Source organism: Pipistrellus hanaki, assembly GCF_964339955.1.
Source record: "Pipistrellus hanaki genome assembly, chromosome: 2".
Taxonomy (NCBI): Eukaryota; Metazoa; Chordata; class Mammalia; order Chiroptera; family Vespertilionidae; genus Pipistrellus; species Pipistrellus hanaki.
The window spans coordinates 105,280,917-105,306,207 of NC_140504.1; the positions used below are offsets into that span (position 1 = coordinate 105,280,917).

The 25,291-nt window shown below is 39.0% G+C and overlaps 1 protein-coding gene across 1 annotated transcript in view; it reads left to right on the plus strand.

Annotated features, from left to right (window-relative positions):
* ATR (ATR checkpoint kinase) overlaps positions 1 to 25,291 on the plus strand; it is a 181,471-nt gene that overhangs the window by 58,625 nt on the left and 97,555 nt on the right. Inside the window, exons 16-18 of the mRNA XM_084872405.1 lie at positions 8,691 to 8,876; positions 11,367 to 11,459; positions 14,698 to 14,828. Of these exons, the coding sequence (XP_084728531.1) occupies positions 8,691 to 8,876; positions 11,367 to 11,459; positions 14,698 to 14,828 (410 nt within the window). The remainder of the gene's footprint in view (positions 1 to 8,690; positions 8,877 to 11,366; positions 11,460 to 14,697; positions 14,829 to 25,291) is intronic.

Consider the following 25,291-nt stretch of genomic DNA (forward strand, 5'->3'; position numbering starts at 1 on the left):
AGTCTTAGAGGTTTGTGTTCTTTTGGCCTGGGAGCTGCTGTAACTCCCGTAGCCACTCCGTGGGCACGGCTCTGATTTGGAGACTGCTCCTTCTTTTTTTTTTTTCTTCTTCTTCTTTTTTTTAAATATATTTTATTGATTTTGTACAGAGAGGAAGGGAGAGAGATAGAAAGTTAGAAACATCAATGAGAGAGAGTCATCGATCAGCTGCTTCTTGCACACTCCCTACTGGGGATATGTGTGCAACCAAGGTACATGCCCTTGACCGGAATCGAACCCGGGACCCTTCAGTCCCCAAGCCGACGCTCTATCCATTGAGCCAAACCGGTCTCGGCGAGACTGCTCCTTCTTAAAAGATTTATAAGGTCCTCCCAGGAGGAGGCTGCAGGGAGCAGCAGCCTAGCCTCACCGCACCTGTACTCACTGGAGCCAGGCCTGAACCTATGTGCACCCCGTTCCAAGCCCTACGAGGTGACTGAGGACACTGCTTGGACCTGTGTGACTGACACTGACCTAATGGGACTTTCACCTCTGCTGCATTGCCAGGGCTTGAGGGCAGGAACTATGCTGAAGGCCATGGAGGTGGATGTAGTCTCCCCTGCCCTGGACCTATTACAACTGAGTACCTGAAGAGGCTGCAGATTTGAAGGATCTCATGCTGTTGAGCAGAAATGGTATTGGACAGTAGGACTAGGAAGGAGTATCAGCCCTGCCAACTTGAGAACAGAAGAGATGCCCTCTTTCCCACTGGCAAAAGAGCTAATTCTGACCCAACCTTCAGTAACCTGAGGTAATGAGGAACAGCCCAGGACTGGGAATCTGTGCCCCTCCAGGCGGCAGTGAGGAAGAACCAGCAATCCGAGCAAGATTAAGCCATTGGAAGGGGAGGAAGTGCATGGTCCTCCCCCCTACATGCTACTGGCATCACTCCCAATACCAGTCTGATCAAACCATCCTGGTTAAGACCAGGATACCCCTACAGAGCCCAGCTCTGTGGAGGAAGGGAGAACAACTGAGAACAGGGACACTTGAGGCATGAGACTCGAGGCAGACTCAGTCTCTGGGCTAAGAAGACCCTGCCTCTTGGATGGCTATGGGCTTCAATGTATCAGTCCTCAAGTTGCCCAGGGCCAGAAAGGGATAGTGACTCATATTGGCCTGCCGCCAAGGAAGCTTCCCAGAGACCCAGGTTAGACACACTAAGGGACCAAATTCGACAACACCAGAGCAAAATCTAATAGCGCCACAAATAATGGACCAGAAGTTTTGGGATGTGTGAGTTTTTTGTTTTGTGTTTTTTTTTTTTTTTTTTTTTTTGTGGGGGGAGTGGGGTAGCTTTTGTTTCTTCTTGTCTATTTCCCCCCTTTTTTTCTTCTTTATTATCTTGTATATTTCTAATTTCTCTTTCCTATGTCTTCTCTTTGTCTTTTTTATTGTTATTAATTTTTCTCAATTTATTTTATTCTCTTTTTTCATTTTTTGCCTAACTTTTTCTATCTATATCTTAATATGTCCATTGTTACTGTATGTTAAATTCACTATTATTATTTAATTAAGGGCCCAGTGCACGAAATTCGCACACTGGGGGTGAGTGGTCCGTCAGCCCAACCTGTCCACTTTCACATACTTGGAGCCCTCATGAGATGTCCTACAGATGGCTTAGGTCCGCACCCTTTGTGGGAGGCAACCTGGCTGATCAGGGGAAGGCACCAGCACCATCACCCCGCTGCTGCAGCCACTGCCAGTCACCACAGCCACCAAGGTGTTTTCATCAACACAGACTCAGTCTCTTCACCAAGAAAAAATGACAACTTTCTTTAGGCATATTCAAGATGTGTCTTTCATAGGATATGCATTTCTTTCTCTCTCCCTCCCTCTCTCTCTCTTTCTCGCTCTCTCTGTCTCTGTCTCTGTCTCTCTCTCTCTCCTCACTTGAGGATATGTTTCCATTGATTTTTAGAGAATGTGGAAGAGAAAGGGAAAGTCAGAGAGAAACATCAAAATGAGAGGAACACTTTGATTGGTTGCCTCCTGCAGGAGCCTTAATCTGGACCCCTGCCAGGGAGGAGCCTGCAACCTAAGTGCATGTCCTTGGTCGGAATCAAACCCGACCCTGGTGTCTGCAGGCCGAGGAATTATCCACTGAGTCAAACTGGCTAGGGCAGGATATGACATTTCTTAGCTCTCCAGCAACAGATCTTCATTTTTTTCTCCAGAAGTGTGGTGGAAAAACCCTAGATCACCTTTTTTGATTCTTATTACCCAAGTTACTTAGAATATTATCAGTGGCATACAGGAAGCTTAGCCAATGTGCAGTCAGAAAAGGTGTTTTCTCTATAGTTCATACCAATCAAGGGCTGGGCCCTGCCCAGGCCTAAGCCTCTTGGACAGGAGTAGACCCCCAGCTCCTTGCAACCTATGTAGGTGGTCCGCTCATGCACCAGGCCGAAGTGACCCCCTGCTCCCTGCGATCATGGTAGGGTCTCTGCTCCTGCCCAGGCCTTACTTCACAGTGACCTGAATGCCAGGATGTTCCTGGGACACAGGCCCTAGGTTCCTATGTATGCAAATTAACCACTATCTTTTTTGGGTTAATTTGCATAGTCACTCGGATTGGCTATAGGCGTAGCATAGGTATGGTCAATTTACATGTTTTTCTATTATTAGGTAAGATTAGGTAAGATTTTTCTGTTTCCTTTTCTTTTTCAATCTTTTAGCTTCCTTTATGCTCCCGTGATGCCATTTCCACGCCCCCCCCCCTCCTTTTTTCTCCCTTTGTCTTTATATCCCCTCTAAGTATTTGGTCTTGTGTCTTTTAATATTCTTTTTATACATTTCTTTTTGCTTTGCTTTTTCTCCTTTTTTCTTCTTAGACCTTCTGTTGTAACTTTGGATAGTTTGATTTTCAAGGTGTTTTTGCTCCATCCTATTGTGTCCTCTTCTGTTCTGTCAGCACCTGTATAACAGCTGGCACAGCAAGGTTGGTGTTGAGCCTCACTATAAGCAAGTCAGAGGGGAGATTCCTCCCACAAAGGGGACATAAATAATCAAGTCCCAATTATAGCAGGAGAGCATAAATAATGCACAGAAGGGGCAATCGTAGAGCATCCAACTAAGGAGTTTAAAGAGACTGCAACACTGGACTCCTTAAGACACTTTCTATATAAGGCCATCCTACAAAGACAGGGAAACAACAGTTCTATCCAGAAACAAATACAAAGAGACAGGTAAAATGGGGAGACAAAATAACAACCTCCATATGAAAGACAAGGAAGAGTCTTAAAATAAAAATGAAATGGAGCCGGGACCGGTTTGGCTCAATGGATAGAGCGTCGGCTTGGGGACTGAAGGGCCCGGGTTCGATTCCGGTCAAGGGCATGTATCTTGGTTGCGGGCATATCCCCAGTAGGGAGTGTGTAAGAGGCAGCTGATTGATGACTCTCATTGATGTTTCTAACTCTCTATCTCTCTCCCTTCCTCTCTGTACAAAAATCAATAAAATATATATATATAAAAAAAATGAAATGGAGGCAAGCAACCTTTCAGACATAAAGTTCAAAGCAACTGTTATAAAGATGCTCAAGGAACTTAATGCAAATTACAACAGCATGAAAAAGTATTAGAAACCATGAACAAGAACCAGTCAGAAAAGAATAATATATCTGAGATGAACGCACTGGAATTAATTACAAGTTGATTGGATGAATTAGAGGATTAAATAAGTGATTTGGAGAACAAGAGATAAATAAATACCCAATTAGAGCAGTAAATAGTAAAAGGAATTAAAAAGCAAATTTTAGCTTTAGGAAGCTCTGGGGAAAATTATGAAACCTAATAACATCTATATCATAGGAATATCAGAAGGGGATGAATCTGAGCAAGAACAGAGAAACTGAAGATATAATGATAGAAAACTAACCCAACTTAGTGAAGGGAAATATCACTTAAGTTCAGGAGGCATTAAAAGTTCCAGTCAAAATGAACCCAAGGAGACCCACATCTTGACACATAATCAAATGGCAAACGATAAAGTCAAAGGAATAATCCTAAAATTATCAAGAGATGGACAGAAAATTACCTACAAAGGAGTTTTTATTAGAATGTCACCTGACTTCTCAATAGAAACACTTCAGGCCACAAGGGATGGCATGGAGTATTCAAAGTAATGATAAACAAAAGCTGAAATCCAAGACTATAATATCCAACAAGGCTTTCAAATAAAATTGGAGGTGAAATAAAAAGCTTTCCAGACAAAATAAAGATTGAAGAATACATTACCACTAAACCAGCAATGCAAGAAATGTGAAAAGAAAAGGAGAGGATCACAGAAATAAAGAAAATAAAAATGACAATAAATAAATATGCTATATAATAAAAACGTAACATGCAAATTGTCTCCTTGACCAGGAGTTCGACTGCTTGTTATGACATGCGCTGACCACCAGGGGGTGGCACGGAACATGGCAGGCATTGGCGATGCAGGACTGCGGTGGTATGGTGGAGCAGGTGAATGGGTGATGCCAGGCCAAGGCAGGCATGAGCGGGGTCCTGATCACCCCTAAGACAGTTACCAGGGCAGGGGTTGGTGCCACTGCCTGGCTCCCAGGTGTTGAGGGAGCCAGGCAGGGGCCCCAGCCCTGACATATTGCCCTGCAGATGGTGACCAGCTGCTGGCAGGCCCTGATTGTTTGATTGCAGCTGGGCCCTGGGTTGGGATTGGGAACAGGGATAGGTGGCAGCCAACCTCCCGTGGTGCCAGGCAGGGGAATGTGACCTCTTGCTGGCTACCTGGGGGCAGGAATGATGGGGATGGAAATGCAGTGAGAATGCAGGTTTCTGCCGAGCTTGATCTCACTCCCCCTGCTACCCTTCTCAGGATGCCAGGGGCTTGCGCAACAGGGAAGCCCTTACACTCAGGTGCCAGGCACCAATGAGGAGGCTGCCCCGCACCTGTTTGGCCTCTTCCAGTTGATTCATGCCACAGCTGCTGAGACCACAGGAGCCAATTGGGCTCCCCACTGGTTCGTGCAGGAGAGGGTCTGTGAGGCGAGCCAGGCGAGAGTACCGTATGCTTCCCACCCGGCTTCTGTACACCTTTGGGCAGTTCAGAGGCCTATGCTGCGCCCAGGTCTGTGGTGTCTAGCTGTGCTCACTGCATCTTTGTATGCACTGTGACAGGTGGAGGCGGGTGCTCTGGGAGCCGAGGGCCCAGGTGCTGTCCAGGGCCAAGAGTCAGCTGGGACCTGCCCTTACACTCCAGATGCTCAACGCTTCAATTGCCGGGCAGGCCAAGGAACTGCACCCATACATGAATTTCATGCACTGGGGCACTAGTCAATAATAACTTTAAATATAAATGAATTAAATGGTCCAATCAAAAGATAAAGGGTGACTCAATGGATAAGAAAACATGATCCATATATATAAGTCTACAAGAAACCCACCTCAGAACAAAAGATACCTATAGATTGAAAGTAAAAGAATGAAAAAGAATATTCCATGCAAATGGAAAGGGAAAAAATGCTGGGGGAAGGTATATTCATATCTGACAAATAGACTTCAAAACAAAGGCTATAATAAGATACAAAGAAGGCTAAGTAATACTAAAGGTAATGATTCAACAAGAAAATATAACCTATGTCAGTGTTTCCCAAAGTGTGGTATGCTTACCCCCAGGGGTACGGGAAGAGTTTGGTGGGGGTACACATTGCACCAGAGTTTGGTGGGGATATGCACTGCACCATGCTTAGCTGCTCCTAATTCTATGTTCTCATGAGTACGAGGGGTACTCACCGTTACAAAAATTATAGAAGGGGTACACATATGTCAAAAGTTTGGGAAACACCTATGTAAACACACATGCATCCAAATAGGAGCACGCAGATATCTTTAAAAAAAGAAACTCTTGATGGACTTTAAAGAATATATAGACAGCAATACAGTCATAGTAGGCTACTTTAACACCCACTAACATCACTGTATATATCTATCACTGGATAGATCTTCCAGACAAAAAATCTGCAAGATGAATTAAATGATAATACTAGATCAGATGGATCTAACTGATATTTACAGAACATTTCACCCCAAAGCAAGAAAATATACAATATTCTCAAGCAGACATGAAACTTTCTCAATGCTAGAACACAGAGCACAAAATAAATCTATATGAATTCAAGAAGATTCATATAACCAAACATCTCGGATCACAATGGCATGAAGTTAGAAATGAGCTACAATAACACAAATCCTCAAAAACACCCAAATATATGGAACCTAAATGGCAACTTATTAATGTGTGTATTACCAATGCAATCAAGAGAGATATTAAAAATTTCCTGGAAACAAATGAAAATGAATACACAATCACCCAAAACATATGGGACAGAGGAAAGCAATACTCAGAGGGATATTCATAGCATTACAGGCCAACCTCATAAACAAGAAAAAGCACTAATAAACTAACCCTACAACTAAACTAGTTGGAAAGAGAACAGGAAGAAAAGCCAAGAGGAAGTATAAGAAAGGAAATAAAGATTGAACTAGAAGTAAAAGAAATAGAGATGAAAAGACAGTACAAGCATCAATGAATCCAAGTGAGCTGGTTCTTTGAAAAGATGAACGATTGAGGAACCATTAGCCAAACTCTTCAAGAAACAAAGGGCCTATATAAATAAAATCAGAAAGGAAAGAGATGATGTAACAATGGGCACCACAGAAATTAAAAAAGGATTGTAAGGAAATACTGTGAACAACTATAGGCCAACAAATTAGACAATCTGTGTGAAACGGACAAATTCCTAGTCATAAAAATTTACAAAACTCAATCAGGAAAATCAGAAAACCTGAATAGGCCAATGACAACTAATGAAATTGGCGCAGTAATTTAAAAACTCCCAGCAAACAAAAGTCCTGGACCAGATAACTTCATAGGCAAGTTCTACCAAACATTCAAAGAACTAACACCTAGCCTACTCAAACTATTCCAGAAAATTCAAGAGGAAGGAACACTTTCAAAGTTCTTTTTACGAAGCCACTATTATCCTAACTCCAAAACCAGATTAAGGCACTCTAAAGAAAGAAAATTATAGTATCCTTAAAAGAAACAGACTGTCAAATTACAGCGGGGAGATATGGGGGAGATAAGAGATCAACCAAAGGACTTGTATGCATGCATATAAGCATAACCAATGGATGAAAAACTCTGGGGAGAGAGGGCATGGGGCGTAGGGGTGGGGTGGGGATTGGTAAGGTATGTACATATATATATAATACCTTTAAAAAAATGAGGGGAAAAAATAAGGTAAGAAAGAAAAAGAAAATTATAGTATCCTTGATGAAAACAGATGCTAAAATCCACAGCAAAATATTAGCACAATGAATCCAGCAATATATTAAAAACACAGCATGATCAAGTGGGTTTTATTCTGGGGATGCAAGACTGGTACAATTTTGGCAAATCAGTCAATGTGATACAACATATAAACATGATGAAAGATAAAATCCACATGATCATATAAATAAATACAGAAAAAGTATTTGACAAAATCCAGCACCCTTTTTGATAAAAACTCTTACCAAAGTGGGAATAAAGGGATCATACCTCAACTTAATAAAGGCCATATATGACAAACCTATAGGTACATCATAATGAGCAAAAACTAAAAGCATTTCCCTTAAGAACAGGAACAGGCAAAGATGTCCATTTTCAGCGCTCTTAGCGTAGAACTGAAAGTCCTAGGCATGGTGATCAGACAAGAAGAGATATAAGGCATCCAAGTTGGAAAGGAGGAAATGAAAATGTAATTATTCACAGATGTCATGTTTATGAGACTACATGGTAACAGGAGAGCCTGTACAATATGCATATGTGACTTTAAGTATTTCCTCTGATGTTAATTTATTTCATGTATATAATGATATGCCAGCAATTGATCTCTTTCCACATGAGAATTATTGAATATTGGGTATATTTATTAATTTTGAGAAAAAAATTATCATAGAGGTGAGATGATAATGAAATATTTATATAGTGCTTACTACATGTCAGAAACTTTAATAAACGACTTATGTTTCATTTCATTCACTGTTACCTAATAAGATAAAGATACTAATGTTTTTCCTTTTTTTTTTTTTTTTTTTTTTTTTGCTAAGGAAACTAAGGGTCAGATGAGGTAACTTATTCAAGTCACAGCACAACTAATAAGAGACAAACTTGGAATTCAAATCCCAGCAGTCTGACTAGAAAGGCTGTGCTCTAAGCCACTGTACTATATTTCTTCTTGGGAATTATGTGCATATGAATAATGAGTTAATGGAATTTAAAGCCTTATAAAAAACTAGGATTTAGTTTTTAAATTTTATTTCCAAATAAAATCTGATAATTTATCTTCATTACCTATAGCCTACAGGAGACAACCATGATAGAACAAGATTAGAATAATTTCCCATGGCCTTTATCTTTAAAATGTCACAAACAAGTCTGAGGAATCATTCAGCATCTTGTTTCTATAGCTGGACAACTCAGATCTTTATCCATTGCCGTTTAAAAATATCGTCAGTAAATCTTACCACCTGATCTAGAGTTCTTGACTTACTAATACTATATTAAGAAATCAATGTACTTATTTTCAGGATATTAGTATGGAGAAAAGTTTTTAAATTTTTAAAAAACTGTATCTTTGGATTAGAATGAAACAGAAATTGAACTGGGGAGCCTGTTGAGACAAGATTTCCAAGGATTGCATAATGAATTATTGCTACGGATTGGAGAAAACTATCAAAAGGTTTTCAATGGTTTGTCAATCCTTGCCTCATTTGCATCTAGTGATGATCCATATCAGGGCCCAAGAGATAGCATATCACCTGAACAAATGGTAAGAAATATGTTTTTGTTTTGTTTTTTCCCTTTTTGTAGCTTAATGATGATACTGGAAAAAATATTTGTTTTGTGCATTTTTTAAAAATTAAATTGGGTGTTTTATTTTTGAAAAGATTGATATTTAAATTGATCACAGCAAGGCATTAACAACATATATTGGCATTGAAAATTTGACATTTTCAACTGATTTTAGATTTTATTTTTTCACTGGGTAAAATGTTTATTTGTCTCTTCACTACTTATGAACTGTAGGTTGGAATACATTTGTATCTCTCCCTAACTACCCCTTTCTTAGAACAACATTTTAAAACCTTATCTAACTATATTTAAATTCACTGTTGGGTGTAAGGGAACTTACAGGATATGTTAATCTTTTCATCTTTTCCTATCTTAAATTTGTGTCTGAAGTCACTTTACTATTTTATGTTTTCATCTAAAAACATATAAATCCTTAGGCTTACTATGTTTTTCCTTTTGATTGCCCTCCTTCCTTCAAGAGACTCTCAGGATAATCAGTAATATGTCTTGAGAGGTTTCTATCTCTGCTTTCTCCTTTTCCATTCATTCTTTAGCCCATTCTAGTTTGACTCTGTTCTCATTATTCTTCTGAAATTCTTCTTGCCAAAGTCAAAAATAGTCTTTCTACTGTAAAATCCAGTAGTTACTTTTCCTTCCTTATTTTATTCAATTTTTCAGTAGCATTCAATGCAACTTACCATCCTTTTCTATGTGGCATCTATGATATCACATTTTCAGTTTTACTTTATTATTGACACTATTACAGATGTCCCCATTCCCGTCCCCATCCTTCCTTTGCCCACCTGTCCTTTTCACTCTGGCCATCACCACACTGTTGTCTGTGTCTATGAATTATGTATATACTAGAGGCCCGATGCATGAAATTCGTTTAACAAATCAACAAATGACAAATGCTGGAGAGGATGTGGAGAAAAGGAAACCCTTGTGCACTGTAGATGGGAATGCAGACTGGTGCAGCCACTGTGGAAAACAGTATGGCGTTATCTCAAAAACTTAAAAATGGCACTGCCATTTGACCCAGTAATCCCACTTCTAGCAATATATCCCAAGAAAACAGAAACATTAATCAGAAAGGATATATGCACCCCTATGTTTATAGCAACACAATTTACCATAGGTAAGTTTTGGAAACAGTCTAAATGCCCATCAGCAGATGAGTGGATCAGAAAACTGGTACATATACACAATGGAATACTATGCTGCTATAAAAAACAAAGGAATTCTCACCATTTGCAGCAGCATGGATGGAACTGGAGAGCATTATACTAAGTGAAATAAGCCAGTCAATAAAAGAAAAATACTACATGATCTCACGCATTTATAGATAATGAACATTATAACCTGATTAACAAAAAGATAGATACAGAGGTAGAGGAGCATCAAACAGACTGTCAAATTTCAGTGGGAAGGCAAGGGGATGGGAGAGGTAAGAGGTCATTTGAAGGACTTGTGTGCATTCATATTAGCATAACCAGTGGGTGCAAGACACTGGGAGTGGAGGTGGGGTCTGGGGAGGGTTGAGGGCATGTGCTGGGTGGTAGGGGAAGCTAGGGGAAGGTCAGTGGGAGATAAAAGATATGTGTACTACTATTTGTAATACTTTAAATAATAAAAAAAAGAAGACAATGCTCTGCATTTGGTGGGATCAGGAAGGTGTGTATTATGAGCTTCTAAAACCAGGTGAAACTGTTAATACTGATTGCTACCCATAATAAATAATCAATTTGAACCACGCTTTGATCATGAAATGACCAGAATGGACCAGAAGACATGGCAAAATAATTTTGCTTCATGATGATGCACCATCACACACTCCAAAACCAGTTAAAGACATGTTAAAAGATCTTATCTGGGAAGTATTAACCCACCTGCCATATTCACCAAACCTTGCTCCTTCAGATTACCACTTGTTTAGATTGATGGTACATGCACTTTCTGAGCAGCAACTCAAAGCATACAAAGAAGTGGAATTAGTGAATTATTCCTTTACCACTATTACCTCAGGGGATATTGACCCCTATGTTACACCATGGTTCTGGCAGGATACCTTTTTTTAAAAATTTTTTCCAGCTTAGCTCTAAATGCTCCAGAATGACAGTCATCTTTCCTAGTTTTCTCAAGATAAATGTCCTCTCCACTCTGGATCCTGATATGAATCAGATCCTGAGGATCCCACCCCAGCTCAGTCCAGATTTCAAAAGCTTATTTTCTTGTACAGTACTATTTAATCATGTTTTGTAATGGTGATTATAAATTAGTTTTATGAATTTAAAAAATACTAAGTGTGAAAATAATAAGCATTTGGAGAAACTTAATTCACCAAGTATTTATTTCTGTTACTCTAATAGGCAAAACTGAAATTATGTTAGTTAAGTAATTTATTGGTTTATAAAATTTGATCTGTATAAAATTTACATAATTACCTGTTTGTTTATTTTTCCCTTAGGCTGATTATTTGCAACCCAAGTTGTTGGGCATTTTGGCTTTTTTTAACATGCAGTTACTGAGCTCCAGTGTTGGCATTGAAGATAAGAAAATGGTAGGTAGTGATAGTTGAGTTGTAATGTGTTGGAATAGAACTCATGTAGAATATGCAGGAGACATGATTTTTGCTACTACCTACAAACATTGAAAGATAAGAAATAATGAAATGTGATATTCTATATTACTAAAAAACTTATGTAAGCTTTTGGGTAGTTTAAAAAAAGGAATTATATTATTTGCAGTTCTTTTTTAAATACAGGACAGAAAACCCAAAACCCAAACCCAATTGGCTTACTGAAATTTGTTGGCTCTGTAACTAAAAGTAGAGGGATAATATAGCTTCAGGTATTGGTTGACTTTGCATACAGTGTTCTAAATCAGTTGCTTTCTTTTTATTCTATTTAAAAAAATTTTTAATGTTGACATTACAGTTGTCCCCCCTTTACCATCCTCCATCTCCCTTCTCCCCTTCCCTTGGCCTTCACCAAATTATTGTCTGTGTCAGAGTATGAATATATATATTGTTTAGTTAAATCTCTTCACTTTCTTTATCCAATCACTCCACCCCCCTCCCCTTTGGTACAGGCAAGTCTGTTTCATAGTGTTCATGTTTCCAGTTGCATTTTGTTCATCAGATTATTTTATTCATTAAATTCCACACATAAGTGAGATTATATGGTATCTTTCTCTGACTGGATTATGTCATTTAACATAATATTCTCCAGGCTCATCCATGCTATCACAAAAAGTAAGAGTTCCTTCTTTTTTACAGCTTTAGCTCAAATATCCCTGGATTGGTTCTATGCTTAAGTACCAGGTGTTGGTGCCAACACTTTCAGGCTCACCTAATCACAGCATTTAGCTCAGTGGGAAAAAAGAGACCAACAATCACTGATAGCTTAAAAAAAGATTGCATAGTTGAATTTATTGCCCACATCGGTCTGATGTGGCTCATGGTCCATGCTGTTTTTGAATAACAAGAATGCTGGGTTATCTACAGTAAGTAAAGTAGCATTAGTTACTTGTCAGTTTATGTTTAAATGTATTTGACACAATATAGTTTCATTATGATTGCTGACCACTGGACATTTTTGTGCATAAATTAGGATAGAAGTTAAATAATGATTTGTTTTCTATCTGAAGTCAATAAAATTATAGTAAAAATTTATGAATAGCATTTTATTTCCGTCTATATTACCCTTCTCTTAATAACCTTAAGGAGCCAAAACATGATAAAATAAAATAAAAACATGATAAAATATTAAACTCTATAAATTTAAGCAACTAGTACTCATTTTTTGGTGTTAACTGATAAATTTAATCCCCCAAACTTCTAGTTCATCTGTATGGAATCTTTGTTATGGTTATCCCAAGTGAGAGAATCTCAAATCTAAGAAAACTAGAATTTTTTTTTTTTAAACCACAAAGAGCTTGCATGTTTTGGCATATAGTTAAGGTCATTTAGAGAGTTTTTTTTTACCCCTTCATTAGAAACTGGAGTTGTTGATACAAGTCTTATTATGTGTTTCACACACAATGGAATGTGTATTATTTTCTGGATATGTTACCAGCTACTTATTTTACTAAATTCAGAGCATCTTGAACTTAGCACCATTATGACAAAAATGCATGTACTATATAGCAGTTTGGGATGGATTTGTAGAAAATTATATATACATACAAGAGGCCCAGTGCATGAAATTCGTGCATGAGGGTGGGGTGGGGGGGAGAATTATCCCTCAACCCAACCTGCATCCTCATCAATCTCAAACATCCCTATCACAATCCAGGACTGCTGGCTCCCAATTGTTTGCTTGCCTGCCTGCCTGCCTGCCTGCCTGATTGCCCCTAACCACTTCTGCCTACCAGCCTGCTAACCTCATAACCACTCCCCGGCCAGCCTGATTGACCCTAACTGCCCTCTCCTGCCAGTCTGGTCACCCCTAACTGCTATCCCTTGTTGGCCTAGCTCCCCCAAACTGCCCTCCCCTGTAGGCCTGGTTCTCCTAACAGCTTCCCCTGCTGGCCTGCTCACCCCTAACTGCTATCCCCTGCTGGTCTGGTTCCCCCCAACTGCCCTCCCTGGTAGGCCTGGTCCCCCCAACTACCCTCCCCTGGATGCCTGGTCCACCCCAACTGCCCTCACCTGCAGGCCGGGTACCCCCCCCCCCCCCTAACTTCCCTCCCTTGCAGGCCTGGTTCTCCCCCCCCCAACTGCCCTCCACTGGAGGCCTTGTTCCCCCTAACTACCCTCCCCTAAAGGTCTGATCAACACCAACTGCCATCTACTGCAGGCCTCATTCCCCCCAACTGCCCTCCCCTGCAGGCCTTGTACCCCCCCAACTGCCCTTTCTTTCAGGCCTGGTCCCTTTCAACTGCCCTCCCCTGCTGGCCATCTTGTGATGGTCATCTTGTGCCACATGTGGGCGGCGATCTTGTGTGTTGGAGTGATGGTCAATTTGCATATTACTCTTATTAGATGGGATACTGTATGTTTCAATCCTCATGTGGGGATATTTTTTTAATTTTTATTTTCTGAAGAGAGGGAGAGAGAAATGTTGGAGGAGAGAGATAAACATAGATCAGTTGCCTCCCGTATGTATCCTGACTGGGGATCGAACCCATAGCCTTTTTTGGTGTAAGGAATGATGTTCCAACTAACTGAGCCACCAGGCCAGGACAGATACTATCTTACCTAATAAAAGAGAAACATGCAAATTAGCCATCACTCTGCTATACCCATAGCCAATCAGAGTGAGTATGCAAATTAATCTAACCAAGATGGAGGTTATTTTGCATATTCAGGCTCACAGATGCGTGAAGCCTGCTATGAGGGGAAGGGGGGCAGTGGAGGGAGCTACTGGAGTGGTGCTCCAGACAGAAGCAAGGACTTGGCTGGTTCTGGGCGCCCCGGGGAGCAGGGACTTGCCGGCTCCCTGGCGAGCTGGGAGCAGGGACATGCTGGCTCCTGGAGTGCCCTGTGCAGCTGGGAGTGAAGCCAGGGCCTCTAATATTCTTAATAAATTTGGACATCACTGGCTATGAGACCAGCAGGCCTAAAATAACAAATCACCTTCAAGGGAAAGAACATACAAAACAGAACTCATAGTTTTCAAACTCTTAATTCCTACATAAGATGTTGGACAAAATGAACTGGACAACATTTATTAAACCTTGTGTTAACAGAGAATATCTACTCCAAGATTAGAGTGGGATGTAGTTGTCTTTACTGCTCATCTCCTCCTGTCCTGACAAAATGAACTGTTTATGTTAAAGCCCTACTTACTTTTTAGGCCTTGAATAGTTTGATGTCCTTGATGAAATTGATGGGACCCAAACATGTCAGTTCTGTGCGGGTGAAGATGATGACCACACTGAGAACTGGTCTTCGATTTAAGGATGATTTTCCTGAATTGTGTTGCAGGTAACTAACTGCCTTAATTTATTAGATTTTGTTTTACATTTCACAGGAGTACTAACTTGAATCCTTATCTCCTTGAGGGAAATTGGGTTCAAACCATAAATAATTAAGATAGGTAGTCAATTTGTATTGAAAAGGGAATGTGTTTACGTACTTCTTTAAAAACATTTTACTGTGAAATGTTGTAAATACTGAAACAGAATAATATAGTGAGTTTCTCTATATACCTATTTTTCAACCTCAGCAGTTGTCAACATTGCTTATCTATAATAATAAAAGTGTAATATGCTAATTGTACTGGATGTCCTTCTGGATTAAGCTGGGGTTGCAAGGGAAATCTGTGTCCCTGGTCGCTGCCTGTGGCCAGAGGGAAGCCCAGGTCCTTGGTGCCAGAGGGAATATGGTGCTGGCAGCCAGGGGAAGGAAGGCCTACTCTTGCACAAATTTTGTGTAACAGTCCTCTAGTCTATGATAAAAGTGTAATATGAAAATTGGCCAAACAGTGGAACAACTAACTGTCTGGACCACCTTCTGGACGAAACTGGGTCTGTGAGGTCCAGCCAGAGTGGTTAGGGCTGCGAAGCAGCAGCCAAGGCAGCCTGAGCTGCAATAGTCTACCCTTGCATGAATTTCATGCATTGGGCCTCTTGTCTGTTATAATATTTCACCTCTGCTATTTTTATTGTTAGTTGGAATGTTTTAAAGAAAACCCCAGTATCACATAATTGTACTTGTAAATACCTCAAATGTAACCATAATGAATTGTTGTACCAAGTAGTAGGAATTCCTTAATATCATCTGAACTTAATCTATATTTAGATTTCCTCAATTGTCTCAAAGAGGTTTTTTCTCCAAATGTTGGTTTGTTTGAATCAGAATCCATATAAGGTACACATGTCAAACATTTAGTTGTTTAGTTCAGCCCTTTAAGTATTTTTAAAAATATATATTTTATTGATTTTTTACAGAGAGAAAGGGAGAGAGATAGAGAGTTAGAAACATCAATGAGAGAGAGTCATCGATCAGCTGACTCTTGAACACCCCCTACTGGGGATATGCCTGCAACCAAGGTACATGCCCTTGACCAGAATCGAACCCGGGACCCTTGAGTCCGCAGGCCGATGCTCTATCCACTGAGCCAAACTGGTTCGGCCTTTAAGTATTTCTTATATTTACCTATTAAGTCCCCTCCCCACATTACTTTTAGGCCATTGAGATTTGCTGGGTTTGATTGATTGCTAACTAATTTAAATACTACTGCTGCAGTTAGACTACTGAGTGCAGTTTAAGCTTATGTTTATATGTACTTACATTATAATTCACTATAGATGTACAGTCAAAATAATATGTTTTGAAGTCATGTGAATTAACTTTTCTGAATGCAGGTACCACTAATGATTTTGTTAGATTAATTTATTTCAGTTTGCTTAAAATTTTTAGAAATTGCTTTTTTTTTCTTTTCATTTTTTATTAAGGTATAATATGTGTACATACCTTACCATTGCTCTCCCCCAACCCCACTCCCATACATGCCCTCACCCCCCAGAATTTTGTGTCCATTGATTATGCTTCTATGCATGCACACAAGTCTTTCGGTTAATCTCTTATCTCCCCCACCTCTCCCTAAACTTCCCACTGTAATTTGACATTCTGTTTGATATTTTACTGTCTTTGTATGTATTTTTTTGTTCAACAGTTTATAATTTTCTTTATTATCCATAAATGAGTGAGATCATGTGGTATTTTTCTTTCATTGACCAGCTTATTTTATTTAGCATGATGTTCTGCAGTTTTATCCAGATTGATGAAAATGATGAGAATTCCTTCTTTTTTGTGGCAGCATAGTATTCCATTGTGTAGATGTACCATAGTTTTCTGATCCAATCATCTGCTGACAAGTACCTAGGCTGATTTCAAATCTTGGCTATTGTACATTGTACTGCTATGAACATAGGGATGCATATATTCTTTTTGATAGGTGTTTCTAGTTTCTTTTGATATATTCCTAGGAATGGAATTACTGGGTCAAATGGGAGTTCCATTTTCAGTTTTTTGAGGAAACTCCATACTGTTCTCCACAGTGGCTGCACCTGTCTACAGTGCACGAGTGTTCCTTTTTTTTTGCATCCTCGCCAGCACTTGTCATTTGTTGATTTGTTGATGTTAGCCATTCTGACAGGTGTGAGATGGTACTGCATTGTCGTTTTAATTTTCATCTCTCGGATAATTAGTGACTTTGAGCATGTTTTCATGTGTCTCTTGGCCTTCCTTCTATCTTCCTTTGAAAAGATTCTATTTAGGTCCATTGCCATTTCTTTATTGGATCATTTATCTTCCTTTTATTAAGTTGTATAAGCTGCCTGTAGATGTTGGAGATTTAACCTTTATTAGTGATAACATTTGCAAATATTTCCTCCTATACAGTGGGTTTTCTTGTTGTTTTGTTGATGGTTTCTTTTACTGTGAAAAAGCTTTTTATCTTGATGTAGTCCCATTTGTTTATTTTATCTTTATCTTCCATTGCCCTAGGGGCAGTATCAGTGAAAAAGTTCTTTTGACATATGTCTCAGATTTTGCTCTCTAGTATTTTTATGGTTTCCCATCTTATGTCTAAGTCCTGTATCCATTTTTAGTTATTTTTGTATATGTGTAAGTTGGTGATCTAGTTTCATTCTTTTGCATGTATCTGTCCAATTTTTTCAACACCATTTATTGAAGAGACTGTCTTGACTCTATTGTATGTTCGTGCCACCTTTGTCAAATATTAATTGAGCATAGTGATTTGGGTTGATATCTGGAATTGGTAAACAGGGAGAAGAAAAAAAGAAGGAAAAACAAAAAACAAAAAGAGAAAGGGGGAGAGAGACAAGAAAGAGACTATGGGAGAAAAGGGGAACAAACTATATATATGGGGCAAGAATTTCAATAGAACAACCACTAACCCCAGCAAATGCTGGCAACAGTACCTGGAGAATAATACAATCTACACCCCCACTAATATCCAGCAAAGGAAGGGAAAACAGAAGTAAAAAACAAACGAACAAAAACCAAGCAAATAAAAAAATACCAAGCAACAGCAACCACAAAAGAATAAGCAAAATACTCTCACTAAAAATAGCATAAAAATACAATATAATCAACATTCACACAAACAGCATCAAAAGGACAGAGAGGAAAACAATTATTTATTTATTTATTTATTTATTTATTTATTTATTGCTAGTTAATACAGCTCAGAGAGTGGTGTGTATGCACTTGGCACAGGGGATTGGAAATTAGATATATAAGTAGGGTAGAAATTTTAGCAGGGAAGAGACAGAGTTGGGAAAATCTAAAGCAGGAAAGGGTTAAGATAAACAGGATAGCAAAAAGGGGGAAGGTTAGGAAGAGAGTGATGGTGTAAAGGTCATGTTGAGATAGGGTAAACAATGCTAGAGGAGAAATGGAGATAGAATGAAGGACACTAATTCCAATGTAAAATAAAGAGAAAATAAAATGGCACTTAAAAATAAAGTTAAGCCGGGACCGGTTTGGCTCAGTGGATAGAGCGTCGGCCTGCGGACTGAAAGGTCCTGAGTTCGATTCCGGGCAAGGGCATGTACCTGGTTGCGAGCACATCCCCAGTAGGGGGTGTGCAAGAGGCAGCTGATCGATGATTCTCTCTCATCGATGTCTCTAACTCTCTATCCCTCTCTCTTCCTCTCTGTGAATAAATCAATAAAATATATTTAAAAAAAAAAAAAAAATAAAAAAAAATAAAGTTAAAATAGCAGTAGTAATAATGCTGATTGAACCTAAAAATGTAATAATTAAAAAGTAAAAATCAAGTGAGGAAAAATGGAAAAAATTGGTTGCTTAAGTAAAAGATGCAAAAACTGAAAATAAAATAAAAAATAAAAAACTTAGCATAAAGAGTGTGTAGTTGTGAAGGCCATTCACTTCTTCCGTTAATCTGTTTGGCACACCTATTTCTCAGTCCAGACAGTATTGCAGTCCCTGCGTTCCACTGCACCTCAGTGTTGTAAACTAGTCCTTAATTTTAAGATGGCGATTTCTTAGTTTCTTGGTTTTTGATTAAATAAAAGTAGTAATAAACACAGTCAGTTTGTACTCCAGCCCATAGGTGGCAGTGTTTCTGGATTGATGTCCCCGTCTTTTTGGCTGCTCTAGCCTTTTTCTATGGCACTCAATACCGTGGTTTTTTGTTTTGTTTTGTTTTGTTTTGTTTTGTTTTTTTGCCTGGGAGCTGAATCCCAGATTATTTCTCCCCGCTCTGCTTTCTCCGCTTCCAGAAAAGCTCTTTCCCCCTGTCTTATCTCAGGGCCAGCCAATCTGGGTGGTCCCTCCTTTGTAATCAGAAACAGAGGGTTGTAGGGGAACCAGCTTGTGTGTGCAATGGACCAGCCTGCATGCACTTACAAACAGACTGCATACCTTTCCAACTCCTACGTTCTCCCTCCATGTCTGAACAGAATGGGTTGTTCCCTAGAGAACCCCACTATTAGCAACCTTGGGGACCCTCGTCCACTCTCTCGAATCAAGCCAGACCCAACAGCAAGGGGCTTTTGTGGGCACAGATTTCCGCGGTCCCAGCGCTTCTCTGCAGCCACAGTGGTTGCAGCCTCTGCAGCTGCTGCTTTCGCTGCTGGGACACAGACATCCCATGTTATCCCCGGCAGAGTCCAACCTTTCTGTGGAATCCACGTGTCCGCACCGGTCGGGGCCCCATAGCTGCTCTGTGGTCTCCACAGTTGTGGTCTTTTCAGATCTCAGATAAGATCCTCAGTTGCAGCTCTGCTGTGGTTGTGAGAGACAGCACGTACAAGTGTTCACCTTGCCGCTATCTTCCCACAACTGTCCTGGGTTGATATTTGTATTCTGTATTATATTCTGTTGATCTATATGTCTTTTCTTGTGCCAGTACCATGCTGTTTTTTGTTTTTCTTTTTTAAAAAAATATATTTCATTGATTTTTTATAGAGAGGAAGGGAGAGAGATAGAGAGTTAGAAACATCGATGAGAGAGAATCATCGATCAGCTCCTCCTGCACGCCCCCCACTGGGAATGTGCCTGAAACCAAAGCACATGCCATTGACCAGAATCAAACCCGGGACCCTTCAGTCCACAGGCCGACGCTCTATCCACTGAGCCAAATTGGTTTCGGCAGTACCATGTTGTTTTGAGAATAGTTGCTTTGTAATACAGCTTGAAATCTGGTATTGAGATCCCTCCTACTTTGTTCTTTCTCAGGATTGTTTGTAGCTATTTAGGGTCTTTTTTATTCCAGGTGAATTTTTGAAGACTTCTTTGTAGGTCTGTGAAGTATGTCATTGGTATTTTAATGGGTAGTGCTTTGAATCTATTGATTGCTTTGGGTAGTATGGACATTTACATGAACATGGAATGTTCTTCTATCTTTTTATATCTTCCTCTATCTCTTTTTTTTTTTTTCAAAGTCCTGTAGTTTTCTGCATATAGGTCTTTTACCTACTTATTTAAGTTTATTCCTAGGTATCTTAATTTTTTTGGTGCAATGGTAAATGGGATTGCTTTTTTAGTCTCTCTGTCTGTAAATTCACAATTGGTGTATAGAAAGGCCATAGATTTCTTGGCATTAATTTTGTATCCTGCTACATTGCTGAATTCATTTATTAAGTCTGTTAGTTTTTTGATGGAGTCTTTTGGGTTTTTTATGTACAATATCATGTCATCTGCAAATAAGGACAGTTTTACTTCTTTTCCAGTTTGGATGCCTTTTATTTCCTCTTCTTGTCTAATTGCAATGGGTAATAATACTTCCAGTACTATGTCAAACAGGAGTGGTGAGAGTAAGCATCCCTGTCTTTTCCTGTTTTTAGGGGAAATGGTTTTAGTTTTTTTCCCATTGTATATGATATTGGTTGTGGGCTGTCATATATATGGCTTTTATTATGTAGAGGTATGATCCTTCTATTCCCACCTTGTTGAGAGTTTTTATCAGGAAAGATTGTTGGATTTTTTCAAATGCTTTTTCTGCATCACTTGATATCACTATGTGATTTTTATCTCTCAGTTTATGTGATGTATCACGTTTATTGATTTGTGGAAATTGTATCATCCTTGCATTCCTGGAATAAATCCTACTTGGTCATGGTGTATGATCTTTCTGATCAAGCTGGAACCAACTTGCTAGAATTTTGTTGAGGATTTTGGCATCTTTGTTCATGAGGGATATTGGCCTATACTCTTTCTTTTTCTTTAAAAAAAAATATATATTTTATTGATTTTTACAGAGAGGAAGTGAAAGTGATAGAGAGTTAGAAACATCGATGAGAGAGAAACATCGATCAGCTGCCTTCTGCACACCCCCTACTGGGGATGTGCCCGCAACCAAGATACATGCCCTTGACCGGAACCAAATCCGGGACCATTCAGTCCACAGGCTGACGCTCTATCCACTGAGCCAAACTGGTTAGGGCTGTAGTTCTCTTTCATTGTGTTGTCTTTTTCTGGCTTTGGTATTAGGGTGATGCTGGCTTCATAGAAAGAGCTTGGAAGTGTTCCTTCCTCTTGAATTTTTTGGAATAGCCTGAGGAGTATAGGTTTTAGTTCTTCCTTGAATGTTTGGTAAAACTCTCCTGTGAAGCCATCTGGCCCCGGGCTTTTGTTTGCTGGAAGCTTTCTGATGACTGCTTCAATTTCATCCATAGTTTCTGGCCTATTGAGCTGTTTGGATTCTTCCTGATTGAGTTTTGGAAGGTTATATTTTTCCAGGAATCTGTCCATTTCCTCCAGGTTGTCCATTTTGTTCAAGTAGAGTTGTTCCTAGTATTTTGTAACAATCCTTTGCATTTCCGCAGGGTATTTTGTTATTTCACCTCTTCCATTTCTAATGTTGCTTATTTGATTCCTCTCTTTGTTTCTTGGTTAGCCTGGCTAGAGTTTCATCAATCTCGTTTATCCTTTCAAAGAACCAGCTCTTGGTTTTGTTCATCTTTTGTATTGTTTCGTTGGTCTTTATGTCTTTTATCTCTTCTCTGATCTCAATTATTTCCTTCCTTCTGCTTACACTGGACTTTTTTGTTGCTCTCTAACTCTTTGAGTTGTAGGGTTAAGTAATTTATTACCATTGTTTTTTGTTTTTAGCAGTAGGCTTGTAGAGCTATGAACTTCCCTCTCAAAACTGCTTTTGCTGTGTCCCATAGATTTTGGATTGTTGTGTTTTTATTGTCATTTGTTGTCAGGATGTTTTTTTATTTCTTCCTTGATCTCTGTGGTAACCCAGTCATTGTTTAATAGCATGCTGTTTAGTCTCCATGTGTTTGATTTCTTTGGATTGTTTTTATTGTAGTTGATTTCCAGCTTTATATCACTGTGATCTGAGAAGATGCTTGATATGATTTCTATCTTCTTGAATTTGGAGTGACTTTGCCTATGTGTTAACATATGGTCTATCTTTGAAAATGACCCATGTGCACTTGAGAAGAATGTATATTCTGTGGGTTTGGGGGGAAATTTTCTGAAGATGTCAATTAATTCCATCTGATCTAGTAAGTCATTTAGGATTGATATTTCTTTGCTGATTTTTTGTTTAGAGGCTTTGTCCAGTGGTGATAGTGGGGTATCAAAATCTCCTACTATGATTGTATTGCTGTTAATCTCTCCCTTGATATCCTCCAGGAGGTTTTATTTATTTATTTATTTATTTATTTATTTATTTATTTATTTATTTTTATGTATTTGGGTGCTCCTATATTGGATGCGTATATGTTTATCAGAGTTATGCAAATGTTGTTTTGTTTTGTGTTGTCCCAAAGTTCCCTTAGGCTCTTGTCCTGATTTTTAATTTTTTTTTGTAGAAGCTGTTCTACTTGGGTATTTCCTTCCATCTTATCTTCTAGCTCACTGATGCGGTCCTCTGCTTCTTCTCATCTACTCTTGATGCTTTCTATTGAGTTCTTTACAGCAGTGATGTCATTTTTCATTTCTTCTTGGTTTTTCCTCATTTCCTCTTGGTTCTTACTCATATTGTTGAATTTGTCTTCCATTCTTTTCAGCCACCTTATGACCATTTGTCTGAATTCTTGTTGTGATAGGTTGCTTGTCTCTAGTTCGTTTACTTTTTTTTCTGGTGCCTGCTTTTCGTATGCGGGCTTTTTCTTTGTGTCCACATGATCTTTCTTCTCTGGATATCTGATTATGTAGTTCTCTCTCTCCTGCTTTGATTAAAAGGAACAAAATACAACACAACCAGGTACAACACACAAGACACTGAACAGAAATGTATTCACGATATCAATAACCTCCACAAGAGAGGTGACCACAAGAGAAAGGCAAATTAGGGGGTAGGAGAAATAGAAGAGTAAAAAGAAAGGAGAAAAAAAGGAGTGTCAAAATGAAATTGTGAAAAGGAGCCAAAAAATAAATAAATAAATAAATAAATAAATAAAAGAGAGAGAGACTAGAATGAGACTAACACAGAAATGAGGAGCTAATTATATATATGGGAAGAGGTTACTCCAATAAAATAACCATTAATCACAACAAATGCCTGCAACAAGTACCCGGAGATTAATACAACCTACAACACCAGCTAATATCAAGCAAGGAAAGGGAAAGCAGAAGTATAATGCAAAGTTAAACACAGCAAACAAAAACATACAATCAAACAAAAAGAACAAGCGAACAATCTTCACAAAATAGCATAAAACTTCTATATAGTTAACATTCAAACAAGCAACTACAAAAGGACAGAGAATTTTTTTTTTTAGGACAGCAAAAAGGCTGGTGTGTATGGACTTGGAGCAGGGGGTTGGAAATTAGATATATATAAGTAGGGTGAAATTTTAGCAGCGGGTAAATAGAAAGAATAGGGAAAATATAGAGCAAGAAAGGGTTAAGATAAGGAGGACACCAAAAGGGGAAAGGTTAGGGAGAGTATGATGGCGTAAAGATAGAATTGAGATACCGTGTTTTCCCGAATATAAGACATCCTCCGAAAATAAGACCTACTTACAGGTTTCCTTCTGAGTGAAATATAAGGCATCCCCCCCCCGAAAATAAGCCCCCCCTAGGCTAAACATGAGAGATTTGGTTCACTGTTTCTGAAAGAAATGGAGTCACAAGAAATTCACCAGGAAATTCAGGAATTGGATTGTTATGATGATGTTCCAGAAGATGAAGACATGATTGTCATTGAATAAATGAGTAACTCTTGATACTGTAGGATTCACAGTTTATCTGGTTTGTGTTGACAACTACCGTACTACCGTACCGTATACAGGTAATAAATTTCCTTTATTTTCATTTAACAATAAATGTGTACCGTATTCTTCTTCATGGAAAAATAAGACATCCCCTGAAAATAAGACCTAGCGCATCTTTGGGAGCAAAAATCAATATAAGACGCTATCTTATTTTCGGGGAAACAGGGTAGAATAAAGCGATGGTGAAGAAAAGGTGAAAATAGACTGTAGAACACTAATCCCCAAGTAAAGCAAATAAATGAAACTTAAAAAATAATAATAATAATAAAACAAAGGTAAATAAAATAAAAAGTTAAAATAGTAGTAGTAATAATGCTGACTACAAATAAAAATGTAATAATTAAAAAGGTAAAGTCAAGTGAGAAAAAAAGAAAAAAATACTCTCAAGTAAATGATGAAAATAATGAAAATTTTTAAAAAATTAAAAATTAAAAAAATAAGTGCAGTAATAAAGGTCATTAACTTCCTCTATCATTCTGTTTGTCATGGTTGTTTCTATTATAGTTCCCTGTGTTTCACTGCTCCTCAGTGTTGTAATCCAGTCCAGATTTTTAAGCAGGCAGTGTCTTAATTTCTGGTGTTCTTTTATTTTTTTTTTACACTAGGGTCAATTTGTGATTCAGCCTCTGGGTGGCAGAGTTTCTGGGTTGACTTCCCGGACTCTAAGGCCCCTTTAGCTTTCTTTTTCTCTGTGACACTCAATTGGTTTGCGGGCAAGTCCAAGTATTCTGCACATCCCTGAAACTCTCAGGCTATCCCTCCGTGTCAGATCAAAACGGGTTGTTCTTTAGAAATCCCCCTTATTAGCAGCTCTGCGGAGCCCCTTCTACAATCACGGATTACACCAGCCCAACAGCCCAGGGCTTCTCCATGTAAACACCTCCCTGGTCCTCCAGCTCCCGCAGTGCGCAATGCGCGTTTCCGTCTTCTGTGGGGACTCACCCTATCCCGGCGAAATCTGACCTTTCTGTGGTGCAGTGGAGAGCTTCTTTGAGTCAAAATGTTCACGCCACCTGGGACTGGTGTTCTGGGGCTCACAGCTGCTCTGCAGCCGCTGCGGCTGTGGATATTCAGGCCTCTGACAAGATCCACTTTTCCTTTCAAGATGGCGACATTTCTCAGTCCGATTGCTTTTATTATTTATTTAATTTCAATGTCATATAACACATTTACACTTTCCCAAATTCAAATTTGTTTTAAGTTACACTCAGAGTATCTAGC